The 19,979-nt window shown below is 25.9% G+C and overlaps 1 protein-coding gene across 4 annotated transcripts in view; it reads left to right on the top strand.

The window, feature by feature from the left end:
* The window catches only part of LOC127282983 (metabotropic glutamate receptor 7-like), a 248,951-nt gene that overhangs the window by 184,005 nt on the left and 44,967 nt on the right, over positions 1 to 19,979 (top strand). For all 4 annotated transcript variants that reach the window (XM_051307602.1, XM_051307605.1, XM_051307604.1 and 1 more), the window contains one exon: positions 297 to 466. In XM_051307602.1, coding sequence (XP_051163559.1) covers positions 297 to 466 — 170 coding nt within the window. The remainder of the gene's footprint in view (positions 1 to 296; positions 467 to 19,979) is intronic.

Consider the following 19,979-nt stretch of genomic DNA (forward strand, 5'->3'; position numbering starts at 1 on the left):
AATTGATTAATTCAATCAAATAAATTTCCTTCAGTTTATTTTTTTTTTCATTTTATTAATTGGAAATAAAAGAAATTTAAAAAAATTTGTTCCCCCAAAAAGGTTTTGATAAAAAATATATATTTTTATTGCTTTGACAGTTAAAGATGATATTATATATTGTCACTGTAACGATGAAAAATGTGACAATACTGATAATTCGAATTTTTTTCCTATTTTTTTTCTTTTTTTTTTTATCTCGAAAACAAATTAATTTATGATGATCTCTCTCTCTCATGTTTTATAACCATTTTCAGGGTATTGCCAGCTTTATCGCCCTTGCAGCCATATATAATATTTGTGTAGCGGTCAGTGAGAAGATCCTGAGAAACGCAAAGACCGAAGATTTTGAGAGGATTGTGGATCGGCTCAGCTCTAAACCCAATGCTCGTGCTGTTGTTCTTTTTGTCGATGAAGATAATATAAGGTAAGGTAACATGAATCCTGATTATAGAATATAGAATTTCCATTTTCTCTCTCTCTCTCTCTAATTATTCTTCCATTGTTCCCTCTTAGAATTAATTAAGCATTTTTTTTTTTAATAGATATTAATTAGAAGGAGAGAAAATGTTCAAAATGAACCTTATTTTTAACAGCTTAATTAATATTAATTAAGTTCCTCATTATAATTATACAAAAAGTGTTAATTATTTTATAATTAACCGTTTAATTATACGCTAAAAAAAAAAAATTATTTTATTCAAATAGAGAAATTATTTTTATTCAAATACACAGTTTATTTGATTCGATTTAGTTGATTTATTTGATATAAAAATTTATTTGTATCAAATAAATTTACGAGGCTCATAAATTTACCATAAAAAAAATAATTAGTAAAAATTTTTATTTTCAACGACTTTTATTAGATAAAATTATTTTTTTAGATGAATTTTCAATTTTTCGAATTAGCATTTGATAAAAAAATTTTTTTTTTTGTTTTTAAACGAATTTTTACTCAACCAAATTTTTAGATACCGAATTTTTGGTTTTACAACAGTTTTATTTTACAGAATTTTTCTTTACCAACTTTTTATTTTAAAAAAAATTCCAAATTTCATCGAATATTAATTTATCAAAATTTTAATTGAACAGAATTTTAAGTGATTCGAATTTTTAAATACCATAATTTTCAATTAACCAAATCCGAATTTTTATTTGCACTAATTGATATTTGATAGAATTCTTAAAATTGCCAATGGTTATAGAATAAACAATTCAAAGAAATACTTCGCTTCGGCGCAAAAAAATCACAAATTTTCTTAATAATATTTCTGATTGGTTAATTTTAAAATTCGCGCCAATATCTTACTGTCGATTGTTTTTCGATCTTTGGCAATTTCGGACAAATGGAAATTCGGTATTTTAAGAATTCTATAAAAAAAATATAAATTCGAATAAATAAAAATTTGGAGAAATAAAAATTTGGACAAATAAAAATTCGGACGAATGAAGATTCGGGGAATTGAAAATTCTGGAATTTAAAAATTCGAATTATTTAAAATTTTGTTCAATGAAAATTTTGCAAAATTAATATTCGGTTATAAATTATAATTTTATTTTAATAAAAAGTTGGTAAAGAGAAATTCTATAAAATAAAAATTTGGTACATACAAATTTTGTTAAGTAAAAATTCGTTTAAAAAAAATGCTAATTTGAAAAATGAAAATTTGTATAAAAAATAATTATATCTAATATTTTAACATTTAATTAAATATCTATTTATTTGATAATAATTAAGTAACCGATTATTTGTATCAAATACATTTTTTTTTTTTTGTATCTAAAAAAAAGTAAATAAGAAAAATAATTTCTGAATTATTTTTCACGTTTCGTTTGATGTTTACAAATTCTTTTTACTTTCACTTACTGGGATGTGTGAAATTTAAGAAAAACGCAAATTTTTTTCTATTTACGACCACGCAAGTATAGTTAATTTATAAAAAAAAAAAAAAAAAAAAAAAGTGAAAGGTTTTTGGTTTGAAAGTCGAGTAAAGTGCATTATGTAAAGTGTAATTGTGAACCTTTTTGTTCGCGAGAGTCATAAAGAGAAGTTTATAAACAGCTTTAGTTAGGCGTGTCGAGTAAAGTTTCCATTGCAAAAAGAGTTCGTGCAACCTTTTAGTATACGTCCTTTTTTCCGCAGCATATTTTAGGTCGTTCGTGTACACGTCTTTATATAAGCGTCCTAGATGCTGTATAATGAAGAAAAGGTAATCTTGACCAGGCAGTAGGTAACTACTATTTTTTCCGGTAACGCATGTTTTTTTCTTTTTTGAAAAAAAAAATTTTTTTTTTATTTTCCCCTGTATTATAATTATAATAATAGTATTTATAATTTATAGTTAATTTTCTTTTTCAATTATTTCACCAAATTAATAATTTTTTAATTCAATTTCTTTAATAATAATTTAATTTATTTTTTTTGAAATTGAAAACTTCAGGACTCTCTAAATCTAAATTAGTAAAAATTTTAACTAATTTGAAATTATTGGTGACTCATTTTTTGTTTTTTTGAATTTTAAAATACACAGAGAAAATAAATATTCGTCACAGAAGCAAATAAATTTTGTTTGTTAAAAATAAATTTTTTTTTTTATTTTCGTGAGAAAATTGAAACAAATAAAAAGTTTATTTGGTTCTGTGACAAAAATATATTTTTTTGTTAATGCACATAAAAGTTATTTGCCTCGAACAAATGCAAATAAACGATTTCTTTGGGTGTGGTAAAAAAAAATTGTTTTACTATCGAATTAGTAAAATTTAACTAATTCAAAAAAGCGAAAAGTGAATTACGTTAATTGAAATTAATTAAAAATTTTACTAATTTACATTTAGAGAGTACTTATTTATTGTGATTTAATTGAAAATAATAAAACTAAATCATAAAATAGAAATAGTTAAATTAATTTAAGAAAATAGTTTAAAAAAATAGAAAATCTATTTTTTCGCAGTTTTATTATTGAAATTATAGCATTTTAATTTCTCATTGCACGTAGTTTCGCTATTGTTGTGTATAGATTCCAGGGATATCTTGTAAGCCCACTGAACAATATAGCAAAGGTCATAAACTCAAGAACTTTGAACACTATGCCACTTAACAACCATAACTTGTCACATAAACCATTGCTACTATTGCATTGATTGACAATAAGATTAAATTTATATATATATATATATATATATATTTCTCCTTGAATAATAGTCGCAAGAATTCCCTTTATATTTAACGTATAAGCCACTGGGGAAAGATTATAAAACTCTTTTCTATATATACGATATTATACTCAAATGCAATATATATATATCTTGATTTTCATCACGTACACATTTTTATACTCATTGTTTTACTATCGAAAAACTTCACGTACATTTCTTAGATATCTCTCTATTTCTCTTTTTCTCTCTTTCTCTTTCTCTCTTTGTCTTATTGCAGGTCACTTTTTACAATGTCAATATTTATTTATACGATTCGTTATATCTTCGAGAAAATAGAAACGATAAAAAAATTTCTCTTATATAATAGTAATATAAAGAAAAAGAAATAATGATAGAATTGATAAATAAATAATAAAATTATTAATATTAAAATTAATAATATTAAGAAATAAATAAATAAATATTTTCAGTGTGAAAATTTAATTTATAAATAAGAGGAAGTGTAAAATGAAAATATAATAACAAAAGAGGCTTTAAATGTAAATTTTGTGGAATATACGAGCGAGGATTTTGTTATCTTAGTAAATCTAATTTGACTAATCATGTAGATATTAAAGAGCTTGTGCTAATAGAATTACAAGGCTTTATTCATTTGCCTTCGTCAGTTTCGGACATGGTAAAAGAACATATTTGCAGTCATGATTCACGTCAAGTAACGCGGTAAACTTCAAACAAGAAACTGTTTCACACTCACGTAATGAAGTTACGCTTAGTATTTCATTAAACCAAAAATATCATTTTCACATACTGTAATTAATTTTCCCTTTTTTTTTTTTTGCTGTACAACTCAATTGTTCTTTTATAAATAATAATAATTAAATTTCCTTGAATTCGAAATAAAAATTAATGTAATAAATTTTTAATTGTATTAATTTTCCCTTTCTTTTTATACAATTCAATTGTTTTTAATTATAAATAATAATAATTTAGTTTTCTTGAATTTGAAATAAAAATTGTAATAAATTTTCTACTCAAATCTAGCATAAAGAATAAATAAAAATAAATAATGTTTTTGATAATAGAAAGAGAGAGTTTATAAAAAGCATAGAGAAAAGAAATTAGTTTAATCGAGTCCAGTTGAAAAATGAATCGTTGATTACATTTCGTCTTGGAAAGAAAGAGAAAGAGAGAAAGAAAGAAAGAAAATTGAATTTCTCAACGTGCGGTTAAAAATGTGCATAATCATTTTCTCAGAGAAGTTTTTCTCACTTATCTTGAACGTTTTACGGTTTTTATACTTGAAAATGCAAGTCCATTGTTTGTATATATAGGTGTGAACCTGAATTAGCCTTCCGATTTATATAAAATTCTCATGCGAAAAATCTAATTAACTCATAATTAATCAAAATTATCACATTACCGATTCTTTTTTTTATTAAAAATTAGATTTTTATCAAATCTCCAAATTTTATAATTATACAAAAATTATAATTATTTAAATAATTCCATAATTTTCTATTGTTGAAAATTAAAAAAAAAATTTTATTATTTTTTTAACATTATTATTTATTTATTTACACATTTTATTCTAATAATTTTTATTTCGAATTCAAGAAAATTAAATTATTATTATTATTATTTATCACGGAAAAAAAATCTTCATCTAGATTAGCCGTAAGTTTCACTGGAACAGCTATATGCTTCACTTAAACAGCGAAAGTTTTCGTTATTCTAGAGAAACATATTGCATAAAGATTTTTTTCCGTGTATAATTAAAAACAATTGAGTTGTACAAAAAAAGGAAAATAACAAAAATTTTGTTTATATATAATATTATTTATATTAATAATAATAATAATATAATTTTTCAATAATATTTTTTTTTTTTTGTTTTATTTTTTTAAGAACTCGATGGAAGCTATAGGCTAGAAAAGAGATAATATCGAACGATATATTTTCGAAATCTCGTGAAGGAGAATCGAAAAAGAAGTTAAAAAGGAAAAAAAAAAAGAAAAAAGAGAGAAAGTTGATAGCAGTAAATAAAGAGGGAGTAACTGAATGAGCTTTTCCTAGTATTGTCTTCATTACAAAGGGTCCATTGACCATCTAGCTTCACCTACTGGCAGATATTAGCTTCTAGCTTCCACGAAACTTGGGTAATAATTTTCGAGTATTTTACTGCACGTCTTCCGGACAAGTTGGAATCCATTCAGGGCCATCAAAATGGCTCGGTATCTAAAGATAAGAGACTAATTTAAATTTACTTAAAAGATTCCTTTTGATCAAGTTGAATTTTCCTCTTCAAGAACAGGGCTTAATTAATCTCCCTCAAGTTCGATTCCGATTATTACTGTAATTATGTCACAAATTTCTTTCATATATATATATATATATATGTATATATTATATAGATGTCAATAATTTCAATAGAAATATACAGACACAGAAAATTATAAGGTATTAAAATAAGCTGCAACGCTTATTATTTTAATCCAATTTTACTTATTTTAATACCAAAATTGATTAAAATAAGCAAAATTGGATTAAAATGCATAAGCGTTGCAGATTATTTTAATGTCTTATAATTTTCTGTGGAATTTCGATTTTTAAAATATTTCCATTAATTTTTAAATTAAAATTTTTAGATAATTTTAATTAAAAATTTTTAATATATTTAAAAATATTCAATAATTTACAAAAAAAAATTATTTCTAAAAATCGAAATTTTATGCAAATAGAAAGAGACATACAAAGACTCGATTTCGAAATCGAAAGGAGAATCATTTGATATTCTATCGATGGAAAATGGTACAAGCTGTGCGCAAGTTGAGCGTTAGAATGGAAGAAAAATGCAAAATGAGATAAAGAAGAAGGGAGAAAAAAAAAAAAAAAAAAGAATAGAACGAGGACCGCGTTTCCTATGCATTTTTCGAATGTTGTTTGCGGTTTAAATTGAAAAATACCAAATCTCAATGCACGTAAATGTTCGTATTACAATTTCCATCTTTGTCTCATCTCTAATGGTAAAAAAATGTCATAAATCAATTTATTTAAATTCCTTTTAAATATTTTTTAAAACTTATAAATTTTAATATTTTTTTTTTTATTTATTTAATTTTTTATAAGTTTAATTATTTACAAATAATTGATATTTCGAATATTAAAATAATAATTTCTTTAATATTACAGATTTTAAAATGAATTTATTATAATAGCAATTTATTATTAATAAATATAATAAATTCATTCAAAAATCTAGGTACTCTATATATATATATATGTTGCTATTAATATTAAATAGCGTCTCGTTTGCTCATTTTTGACGAGACATCAAACTTTTTTCCAACATCGAGAGAGAGAGAAAAAAAAATGAGAGAGCTGAAAAATATGCTCTTCATAAAGTTCTTAAGTACACGATAGACTCAAAATCATAGAGAGAATATATATATATTCTGCCTCTCGTTTCACATCACTAACTATTCCGTTTCAAGGAAATACATTATATAACCAAAATCCCTCGCGAGTTGGTTCAGAACGGAATTTCAGATTTCAGGTAAAAGCACATTGATCTCCTTTTGGGATTTAGTCATAACAGCTTGACGTTCAAACGTAAAATTAGTTTAATAATTATTAAATAAAATCGACTACTGTTCAGTCTGACCAAAAATTGTCCCTTACTACTGCGATAACGAATTTTTAGTCTGAAAAGTAAAATATTATAATTTTATTCACAAATTTTATTTAAAAATGTCACGTCTCATTAAAAATTATCTTTACTACTGCGATACCATAAAAGGAATTTACAAAATCTGATTTGTCTGACTTAAAACGGTCTTGCACTACTGATTTGATAAATTACACTTAAAAATTTGTCTAAAAAAAAAAAATAACTGAAATTTGAAGGATAGACAGATTAGAATTTATTTTTACTAATGATACGAAAGATATAGAGAGAAAATTAATTTGTCTGTACTACTTTGACTACAAAAAACGTCTTGCCTGACAGAAACGATTTTACACTACTAATTACACTGAAAAATATCATATCTGACTAAAATTGATTTATACTACTGCGATTTGAAAAAAAAAATTATATAGTCTGCTTACAATTTATTTTTACAAAACGAAAAAAATACAAAACGAAAATTATTTTTGTCTGACTGTAACTAGTTTTTACTACTTTGTCTACAATGAATATTTGAATATTGTAAATAATACAAGTTGTCTGACAGAAACGATTTTTTACTACTATCTTTACATTGGAAAATATACTGTCTGACTAAAACTGACTTACACTACTGCGAATTAAAAGTCAAAATAATAATAATTTACATAGACTGACTACAGTTTATTTTTACTACTTGTACGAAAGTTACAAAATTTTGTCTGACTGTTACTACTTTTTACTATTTTGACAACAAAAAAGCAGAAAATATTACGTTTTGTCTGACGCAGAAACGATTTTTTATTACTAATAACACTGAAAATATTTCCGCCTGACTAAAAATGATTTTTACTACTGCGATACGAATAATTTAAAATATTTTAGAAAGTCTAAAGATACACAGTAAAAACAAAGTCTTAAATCGTTTACACCTTAAATTAAGCCCATATATTTTGCATAAGTCTGTCCTTTTTTAATTGGTCTGACTCCGTTTACACCTTAAATTCAGCCTCAAAAATAGGCTGAAATCAAGATTTCTTTTTTAGTGTGTACAATTGATACAAGATAAACGTTTCGTCTGACTAAAACTGACTTTAACTACTAATATTTCAATAATGAAGGAAATTATACATTTCGGCTGACCTAAAAATTCTTATTCTACTGACTAAATTAATTCCAGAGAAAATATTCTATCTGACTATAAATTACTTTTATCACTATTTAAATAAACTTAAATACTTAAAATAATTTTTTTTAAGTTTGTCTATAACTTACATTTACTACTGACAGCAAAGAAACAGAAACAAAAAAGTTATGCCTGACTAAAACTATATTTGACTACTGATAATATACATGAAACAAATAATAAATAAATCAATTTCAAATGTTGTCTGACTAAAAATTACTGCTACTACTAAAAAGTGAAAACTAGATAAAAGTTATAACTACTTAAAAGTAAAAACTACACGGAAAAAAATTTTTATCTGGAACAGCGATATGTTTCTCTAGAATATGCAAAAACTTTCGCTACTTTAGTGAAAAATATTTCTGTTCCAGTGAAACTTATCGCTGTTCCAGGTGAAGAATATTTTTTTCCTTGTACTTATAAGTGAAAATTTTTTTTTTTTTACCAAAATTAGTGAAAATATTCATCCATAAAATTCTAAATGGTTTATAATTATAACTTAATTATAATTTATCTCCATTTAATGTTGTTATTAAATTTAAATTACATAGACACCTAATTAAAATGCGCACGCATTTTCTAAATATATTCAATATTGATGAATTTATCACTTAGAAAAAAATTCGTTTGAAGCCACCAAATTTTGGTTAAATCAACAAAAATAAATGCATTGATATATACAGTTAAACAAACATTTGGTTCCATATAAACCAAACGTTTATTTAGTTTTTATTTAGTAAACATAACACAACAAGTATGTAGGATATATTACGCAAATTCAATAGTCTGCAAACATTGCTGAACGACCCTCTTGATCAAATGTTGCCACCACACTAGTTTGGAAAATATGATTGCCTCTCCGAAACGCGTTACAACGAAGAATAATTACTTTTCAAGTTTCCGTCGCGTTCAAACTTTATGTTAAATCTTCTATATATATATATATAATGAAATTCTACACTTGGGAGACAATTTTTTTTAATTTAAGATTATATTTTCAATGAAATTAAAATTATAATAATTTATTTGATTTACATTAAAAAAAAAAATTATTAAAATTTGTGGTGAATTGAAGAAAAAATTTTTATTTTTATTATTTATATTTCTGATTAGAGAAAAAATTAATTATTCAATGAAATAGTTTAAAAATAAAATAAAAATAATAATAAATAAAAATAAAATAATTTAAAAATAATAATTTCACGAAATAAGTTTTTTTTCATTATTATAATAATGAAATAAATTATTATAACAGTGAAATAAAACTTGTTTGAAATAAAAAAAAATGTTGGGTGAAATTATTTCATCGTTCGAAAAATTTATTAAAATTAATCAAACGTTTATTTAGAGCAATAAAATATATTTATATTTGTATCAAATAAATTTGAAATAATCACTATAAATTGTGTTAATACAAAAAAAATGGTACATTTGTTTCAAAGAAACCTTTTCTCTGTATAATATTATAATTTTTAATTGTTATCAATTTGATTGCTACTATATTTTAATTGTAATTGATGTTTTTCTTTTTTTTTTCTTTTGAAATGAGTAAATCTAAATTAGTTTTTGTCGGTGTATATAATAGAAGCAATTTGAATTGTGCCCATGTAAATAAGCAAGAAAACTTTTGAAAGACTCATCAAGCATTTGAGTGATTAATTAATGCGCTTTCATTAAGACTTTTCGGGGTATATATATATACTTGAAATGGCTTCCCTTACCTCCTTTAAAAACAAACAAAAGCAAAACTATATATACACTATTGTTCACTTTTTTAACACACAAGCAAACATTATGTTGATATTTAAGAGGAAAAGTTCATGCTTTTCATTGTTTATTCTATTTATATAATATTATAGTTGTCTGGTGATTTTAGTTTTGAGTCCAGTTTTAATGATAAAAGAGTTATATTTTTTTTTTTTTGCAAAATGTTTCTTTTTGTTTTACTTTTTTTCTCATATAATGTAAGATAATATCACAGAAAATTATAAGATATTAAAATAATAAGCGTTGCAGCTTATTTTAATGCCTTTTAATTTTCTGTGATTATAATTAATTTTTTATTATTATTATTATCATCTCTACATAATAATAATAATAAAATTAGTATTAGTATTAGTATTTGTTATATATATACATACATATTTGTAAAATCAATTTTTTTGTTAATTGGAAAATTTGATACAGAGAGAAATTCTAGATCTCAGTTTTAGAAACTGACATAACTCATAGTGTGACAGGAAGTTAAAAAAAATTATTTTTTTTTTTTTGAAAGATGATTTATTGCACGAGTGATTGAAGTGTCACAACCTTGCAAAATCGAGAAAGTTTCTCTTACGTGTGAGGCAGTTAGAAAAAAGTAAAATCCCACGACCCTCAAAGACAGAAGTTTTCAATTAAAGAGTGAAAAATGAAAATAAATTATTTCTCATAGTCTTTGTGAAAAAATTAAAAAATTAAAATTAAAATTTTTCGTTTTTCAATAGCAACACAGAAAATTAAGAGTCATTAAAATAAGCGTTGCAGCTTATTTTAATACCTTATAATTTTCTGTGAAAAAAAATTTTTTTTTTTAAATTCTATTTTTTTGTTTTGACCCAATTGGATATTTTTCTCTTATTTTTTTTTTGTTTAATAATAATTTTTAATCAAAAAAATTTTCTCTTCTCAAAGTATTGCAATTCGCCTTAATATCGTACACGCATAAACTGTTATTCAAACTATGCACCGGAAAGTTTGAAATTGATTGCCCGGCATGGCTTTATATACTCGCACGTAATCGACATATTTTTTTTTTTTTGTATTTTAACTTCAAAAACAAGGTAATAAATACAAGAAAAGTTTTACTTATACTTTAATATTATATACCTTTGGCAATATGAACAATTTTTTTAAGGTTATTATTTTTATAAAAATATTCTTTGTTAAAAATATTAAAAATATTTTTTTAAATGTTTTTTACATATGATTTTTAATTTTGCTTTTTTAATTTTGCTTTTCAATGAAAAGTAAAAAAGAAAAAAAAAAAAAAAAACAAAGTTGCAGAGAAATATTTCCAAAAAACTTTTCTAATATTGTGTGTATGTTGCTTTTTATTTCTTATAGATAGCACAAAAACTATTTTTGCGTTTATCTCTCACTAAAGATCCATCATAGTTGGCGAATTATTAAAAATTCCACAAATCTGCCAAGAATGAATCGATTTCTTTAAGAATGCTTTGTATTCTAAAGCAGTTTTTCACTCGTGTCGAGTGATTTATAGTTAGTTTTTTTTTTCTTCAAAAATAAATATACAAATACATTTTTCCATGGAAAATTTTTTTTTTTTTTTTTTAAATTTATTTTTGAATATTTTCATGTTTCTTATTTCACGGAAGCCATATTTTTATTCACAATATTAAAAAAACTAAATTTCCAAATAATTTATTTTTATTTAAAAATTTACAATATTATAATCATTATATTTTTTTTAAGTACACTTTTGTTTGATAAAAAAGCAAGAGGAAAAATTCATTTACCCTCCAAATATTTATCAATAGTCTTAAGGAAAATAAATTTCAAGTTTTCTAAGCCTCATTCGACTCGACGTGCTTTCCAACACTAAACGTCTCACACTCACAAGTATCGAGGAAGCGCTTTTTAGACTCACGCTCTATTGACAGACGAGGACAATTTACAGAGATTGCACCTCAGTTTTTTCCTGTTTTATTTCTTTCCCTTTTTTTATTTGATAAATCAATCTAATTTTTTTTTATTATTTATTTTCAAAACATAATCGTATAAATGTATATCCATAATAGAAAAAAAATTTTAGATTTTTTAAAAATTAATTGTTTAAGATTTTAAAAATTTTTGTAAAATTAAATTTGAAATATGGATTTATTTTCATACTTTTTAATAAAAAAAAAAAAAAATGAGAGAGAAAAAAAATTAAGACTCCTTGACAAAAGGATTTAATTAATTGTGACAAATTGTGTTTGAAAATGATAACAATTAAGAAAAAGAGAAGTTTGATCTTCACACTAACAGGTGCCGAGTAGAATTTAAATGAAAGTCGACATTTTAATTATTATCTTGGAATATTTCCTAATGACACCCTCGAGCTTCTATGAAGCAATGATTATCCGCTTTGCGTGGCACTTTGCCATAACCAGACATTATGAACTTCACAAGTGCACGATCAAAAAGCACATTTTACATTTTCATGCTATTTAAAATTCTTTTTTTTCGAGTCTTTTGTTACGTCTCAAATATAAGAAATAACTTCAGAAATTATATTTTATTTTTATTTATTTCCGCTTCGGTGATTCAGGGTAATCCTGTTTCATTTACAGAGCAGAAGGCTCTGAACTAAGGGTACAGGTAAGAAAGAGAATAGAAATTTTTATAATTAAGTTACAATTTTATTTAGACAAATTTTTAGGGTTAAAATAGTTCGTTCTTATGCGAGAGAGAGGGAATCTCAAACCAACCAATCCAGGAAATGAGTTCAGCATTCAACTGAAATAAGGAATGTAAGGGTTACCACAAATATACGACAAGTTTAGAAAGTTAGGAGTAAAAATATAAGACACTTACCTTAAAATTCAGTAGTAGATAAGTTTCAATAAAGAAAAGGACCACTGCTGTGTCCTTTGTTGACACAGGAAAAAGAGCTGGTACCAGCGTGAGTTATGACGTCCGGAAGGTTGACGGGCCCAGGTATAACCGCAGGTCCGGAGTTCTATTAGGCGTGACGAATGTCCGAATAATGAGTCTCTTCCAAATAAATAGATAATTGCCCAATGCAATAAGTAGTGATGATCCTCGTTTTATGTAGAGGGTATTGATGCTTGATTTTCACTTTGATATAAGAGAATTATGCACTTGTACTATAAGACGTCGACTGGCACCAAGAATGAGATTGATACGTATGAAGATAATTTGAGAACTAGTTGATGTTATACGTATGAAGAGGATCCCAGAACTAGTTGATGTTATACGTATGAAGAGGATCCCAGAACTAGTTGATGTTATACGTATGAAGAGGATCCCAGAACTGATCTCTCCATGAAAATGTAGCCCTTTTATACTGAGTTTTCGTAAGAGAATAGATAAAATTTTATTGTCCTACTATATATTTTCACCCTAATTTTGGAAGTCAAAGTTCAGTCCTTCTCTCTCAGTTGAACGTAAAAAGGGGGGTGTGAACCAGCTTCTTCAAGATACAAAAAGTATGACTATGATTATTCGCAGCTGTACTCTTCTAATGTGGTGATACCACAGGGGTTCGTCACATAGGATAATTGGAAAGAGCGCATTTATTACATCGTTTGATTTTAGCACATAGGGGAAATTAGAAAGGGATCATTTTGTTTTGTGGGGGTGTGAGCTCTTCTGGTATCATAAAAGATTTCTCGCTTCTATTTGTATGTATACAGAAATAGAAATACAGTAGATTGTCGTAGAAGGATACAAAACGCAGGGGTCTTTTATATATAAAAGAATGATGTTTAGTTGCACGAAAAAAAGGGGCGGAAATTGAACATTTAAGAGAAAAGTATTTAGAGGCGTAACAAAAACACGTGTGCTTGTCGCAGAGACATATAACTCGGTATTGATTAAAAGGATTCTTATAATTATGAATGTAAAAGTTACGGTGACGTGACACCTCCCCCCTTTAAAATTCGGAAATTAGAAATGAAATTGAATAATTTACGAATTCAGTTTTTGAGAAGAGTTAAGTTATTTGAGGGAAATGTCACTTACAATTTTGATTATATTATGTAAAGTTTTTAGACATCAATGTTTAAAAGACCTAAGAGAAAATACGTCATACACATAATATAGTTTCACACCTTATTCACACCAAGTTAAGATACAAGTTTATATATATTGAAAAATACATACGAATATTATTGTTAATGATTTCAAAGATTTTCACACATATCCCGTACTATCATTTTTGAGTTAATAGTCATACATGATTTAAAAATGATTTAATCATAGAGATTGGGATCTTATGTATAGAAGCATATACAAATTTGAAATACTTTCGTAAAAGCTCACAGAATTAGTAGAAGTAGTATATAAAAAGGAATTTTAATTATATTTATAAAGACACTCATACCATGTATTATACAAGATTTTAAGGATGCATTATTATTATTTGCTCTTTACACATTGGTTAATTTAGAATAAGATATAAGTTTTCAATAAATAGTGCATACAGATAGATTACATTCTGATGATGACAGAGTTCAACTATTTTTTTTTCATACATAATTTATACTTTTGAAATGTTATATTATTCTGTTAAAGATTTTCATCCACATATATTTACGAAAAGGAGGAAGGCAGAAAAAAAAATTTCTAACATTTTCCTTTCTGAACGCAGGTATAATTTTTGAAACAGATTTATATAAGCTTATACATCCCTCCCTCCTTTAAGAGAAAAACGAGAAGCATTCGAAGTTTTGACATGAATAGAATTTACAACATTGATTTAAAGAATTTTTGCTTTAATATTAATTAATTGGATAATTTTCGTTCTTTTTTTTTATTGTAACAATTTCTTGCTATATGATATTTTTCGAAACATTGCTCACAAGATAAGCTGCATTTGCTTAATTAAAATTTTCTTTTTTTACTCTAAGTGTCGATATATTATAATCATATTGTTTACACACTCATTGTGACATTAGTTGCAATCCTTCCTTTTATCTTTATCAATAGAATTTTTTTTCAATTTTTGATTTCGATATAATCATTCCATGTTTTAAATGACATATTGCTATTTTTTAATTTCTCGACTTCGGTAATCAATATATTGGTTTAAAAAACTAAATTCGATTGATAAATTCTCCATAACACGAATTGGAAAATTTATTTATTTTTACCATGCCCGTTCATATTACCTAAAGGAATATAAGATTCTATCAGGTAACGTTGTTCTCATTTTCAAGACTACATGTTTCTTTTCTTTTTTTCTTTTTTAAAATAAATAATTTTTTAAATCGATGACATTTTTCAATTAGGCTTATAGTTTACGAGATATTTACGATTTTATCTGGCATCTTTTATATAAATTTTCGAATATTTTGAATTTGGGAAAAAAAAAATTCAATCTCGATTTACATGTTTTAGATTCCAAAATTTCGTGTCACATTGTGGTAATCAAATTTCGGTATTTATACGAACTACAAGAAAATGAAGTTTAAGAATTTAAAAAAAATTGATTTTTTTTTTTTTTTTTTTTTAATTTTTGAATATTTGAATTTAGGAAAAAAAACAAAATATTAATATGAAACTTTCTTATATGAAATATTTAAAAGAAAAAAGAAGTAAATTTTATAATGTAAAAATAGATCCTGGAAGAAAAATAGCAAATATTAATATAATGAATGTCCATAATATATTTTAATCACCTGAAACAGAAATATCTCTATATTATTATCAATTATTTAATGTCTCTTTTTTATTATATCTAAAAATTAAAATGTATGCTTAAGAAAATACTCCAGTTGTTTAATATAAAATTCGAGTAATCTGTATTTATTACAGATAATTATATATTTTTTATAATATTTATTTATTTTGTTACTGACAATGCCTTTTTTTATTTGTATTTTAATGCTTAAGAATATGCAAAACTGGATTATTTACTTTAATAAAAAAGTTAATTGTATAAATGGAGAATTATAATTATAAGAGCAAACAATAATGTTGCAAAAGCAAATTGTTTTGTTTATGTGTATTTAGTGAATATATTGAAGGATGTGTATTAAGATTTGAATTAATTCACTATTCTTGCTATATTTTATAGAAATGTTTAAATTAATTTTGGTTAGCATGATGAATATGAGACAAGCGAAGTCTGTTAATGTGTACAATTTTTGGTGATTTATTTATTTTAATTTTTATGTTTCCTTTACTCAATATTTCTAATACTTCATGTGGTCCTGTATATTGATTACCTAATTTTTTCGGTTTAGGACCTTGTAATAAAAATACACTATCTCCGATTTTAAAATTTTGAGGGTTAGCTTTACGATCATAGTAAGTTTTTGATTTTTCTTTAGATTCAATTAAATTTTTCTGCGCGAGAGATTGAATATCATGTAATTTTGTAACTAATTTTACTAAATAGTCATCATAAGTCTCGAGTTTTTCTTCTTCCAAAAGTGGTAAACTTGAAGGTAATCTTGGTAATCTACCGAAAACTAACTCATAGGGTGTACATTTAGTACCTTCATGGACGCTTGTATTATAAGAAAACATAGCTAATTCTAACAAATCGTCCCATTGAGTATTTTTATTAATGAATTGTTTAAGATATTCTGCTAATACATGATGTGATCTTTCTAATGAACCATTTGATTGAGGGTGAAAAGAAGTTGTTTTAAATTGCCGAATGCGAAATCGTTTTGCTAATCGTTTCATAAGATTGCTCAAAAAATTTGTACCTTGATCTGTTAAAACGCCTTTTGGAGAGCCAAAAGTACAAATGAATTTCTTTACAAAAGCATCAGCTATTGTACTGGCTTGTTGATTTGGTAAGGGGACAGCAATAGAATATTTTGTTAAGCAGTCTTGTATAGTTAAAATGCATTCATTTCCCGATTCTGTTGCTGGCAAAGGTCCTACTATATCCATAGAAATTTTTTCGAACGCGGTTCCTGGTGTATCAGTAATAACCATTGGGTTTTTAGTTTTTACTCGAACTAACTTTTTCAACTGACATTGTAAACATGCTTGAATATATTTTTGAATGTCTAATTTCATATTTTCCCAAAAATATTTTTGCCGAATTCTGTTATAAGTTTTCGTAACTCCCTTGTGACCGCCTATAGCAGAGGAATGTGCTTCTTCAATCAAAATTTGTCTTTGTTCAGTTGTTGCATATTGAACATAACCTTTACAAATTATAACTTTAGTACAAGAATCTTGAAAAGTTTCTTTAAGAATTAATTCGATATCTTGCCAATTTACGTGATTAATGACTGTTGTTTTTGCAATACTAACTGATTTTAATTTTAATTTTTCTGTTAAATTTTTGAATGATTCAATTGTTAATTTGATATTATTTGTTATTTGAGTAAGACTTTCACTTGATTCTGTAGTAATTGGTAAAGCAATGTGTAAAAAATTTCCTTTTTTAATTTCTTTAGCTTCATTAATTAACAAATTTTTGAATTGAGGAAGTTCATTTTGTTTATTTAGACTTCGAGAACCATTATCTAAAGGGACACCTGTTGTAGATAAAAAGTACGCATAATTATCTTTCCGCATTCTTAACTGGTCTTTACATTCCACTACATTAGTACATAAGGGTCCATCAATTGATTTTTCTAATTCACCCACGTTTTGTTCGTTTAGAAAAGGGTCGAGGGGGAACTTAGGAGGGGGCTCGGCAGGAGGGCGTTGACATTCATGCTCATTATTGATTTTTCTTTGAGTTTGTTTTGAATTTGAAATTTCATTAGGAAAATATATTTCCTCTAAATCATCGGAATCACTTTCATATTCTTCTTCTATATATTCTTTACTTTTCGATTTCGCACTATCTTCAATAATTTCTTCATGAGGAAAATCTTCAACACTATCATCACTTGAACTTACATATTCTTCCGCACTAAAAGGTTGATAAAATTGATTTTGTTTAATATATTCTGGATCTGAATTTTCTTCTGAATCTTCACTTTCGCACTGATTATCTTCACTAATTTTACGCGTTTTTTGTTTAGAAATTGATCCTTTAGGCCTACCTCTTTTTCTTTTGATGAAATTTTCATCCTCATCAGTCATTAAATCTTCATTATAATTTATCTTTTGCAAATTTTCGCGATTTCTAAGATTTCGAACGGATTTTTGAATAATTTCTTGATTTCGCGGACTTTGAATAGATTTTGCATTTTTCACATTTTTCGAATTTCGCACATTGATTTCACTTCGCCTTAATTTAATTTCATCGATTTTATTACTAGAATTAGATTTCTTTGATTTAGAATTTTTCATTTCTTCACTTGAATTTTTCACTTTTTCACTTGATTTTTGACACGAACGTTGCACTTTTCCTTTTAAATTCTTGGAACTAGTAGCTTCTTCTCTTAATTTTTTCGATTTCCTTCTAGTCATCACTGCAATACATTTATCACTTTCAAGATTTATCGGATACTCTTCATTATTAATTTTTCCACAAAGTTTTTTAACTTTTTTATTTTTCGTACACTCAGATATCAAACTTATTATTTTTTTAACAAGATTTAATTCATTATTCGTAGATACACTTTCAACATTTATTTTGTCAGTAAATTCTTCATTACAATAAACACCATCATCTTCGATTTCATCTGAATTTTCGTCTTCTTCTTCGTCATACTCTTCTTTTTCTTCTTCTTCGTATTCTGGGATGCAGCGATCAAATTTTTTCACATAAGTTACTGGATTTCGGGATAATGCATCCGCATTAACATTCATTTTTCCTGCCTTGTATAACATCTCAAAATCGTATTCAGCTAATTTTAATTTCCATCTTGTTACGCGAGAACAAGGATCACTTGATTTTTGAAACCATAATAATGGTTTATGATCGGTAACAATTTTAAATCTCCTACCATAGAGAAAATGTCTAAAATGTAAAACACAATATACAATCGCGAGGGCCTCTTTATTATAAGTGTCGTATTTTACTTCATGTTCGTTTAAAGATCTTGACGCATAAGCAATGGGTTTATCTTTACCAATTTCGCCTTGTGATAATATGCCGCCGATAGCATAACCGGATGCATCAGTTGTAAGTATAAAAGGTTTTTCAAAATCTGGTCTTTGTAGGAGTGGTTCTTCGCAAAGTTCATTTTTTAAAATTTCGAAAGCTACTTGTTGTTTATCTGTCCATTGAAAAGTTACGTCCTTTTTTAAAAGTTGCGTCAAAGGACCTGATTTTTTTGAAAAATTATTAATGAATCTTCGATAATAACCGGCAAGACCTAAGAATTGTTTTATATTTTTTACGTTTTTGGGAACTGGAAAATTTTTAACAGCAATTATCTTTTTCGGATCAGGTCGGACTCCATTTTTATCGATTATGTGTCCAAGATAAACTACTTCGGGTCTGAGAAATTCGCATTTATCTGGTTGCAATTTTAAATTCGCGTTACACAGTCGAGACATAAAATTATCAAATTTTTCTTGATGTTCTTCAAGAGTATTTGCAAAAATTACTACATCATCAAGGTATACAAATAAATCTGTACCAATAAGACCGGATAGACAACAATTCATTAATCTTTGAAAACAACTTGGCGCGTTCTTTAAACCGAAAGGCATACGGTCAAATTCATAATGACCATATGGGGTTGAAAAGGCTGTTTTGTGAGAATCTTTTGGGCTCATTTTAATTTGATGAAAACCGGAAGCTAAGTCAAACACAGAGAAGTATTGCGCATTTCCAAGGGTCTCGAGCACTTCGTTTATATTCGGTAGGGGAAAAAAGTCGGTTATTGTTTTTTCATTTAATTTGCGAAAGTCTAATACCATTCGCCATTTTTTATTTCCATGACTGTCATTTTTCTTAGGCACGATCCATACTGGTGTATTATATGGGGATTGAGAAGGTTTGATTATTTTATTTTTTAAAAGTTCACTTGTTTGTCTTAAAAGTTCTTCTTTATGCACTGGGGGAAATCTGTATTGTCGCGTAAATACTGGTTCGTCGTCTTTAGTAGGGATGTTATGTTGGAGAACATTGGTAGCTGTTAAATATTCACCTGGTAAATGAAATCTTTCAGAATATTCCACGATTAATGCTTCTACATGTTTTAATTCATCTGGTTTTAAATGATCTAAACGAAGTGAATCTAATATTTTTTCAATTCTTTCTTTACCCGTAATATTATAAAATCCAAATTGCTTATCGCACAAGGTTTCTGAATATACAAAATTGTCAAATAATTT

This window comes from Leptopilina boulardi, unplaced genomic scaffold, assembly GCF_019393585.1.
Source record: "Leptopilina boulardi isolate dan_hultmark-lab unplaced genomic scaffold, ZJU_Lbou_2.1 LbouV2_303, whole genome shotgun sequence".
In the NCBI taxonomy this organism is placed as follows: domain Eukaryota; kingdom Metazoa; phylum Arthropoda; class Insecta; order Hymenoptera; family Figitidae; genus Leptopilina; species Leptopilina boulardi.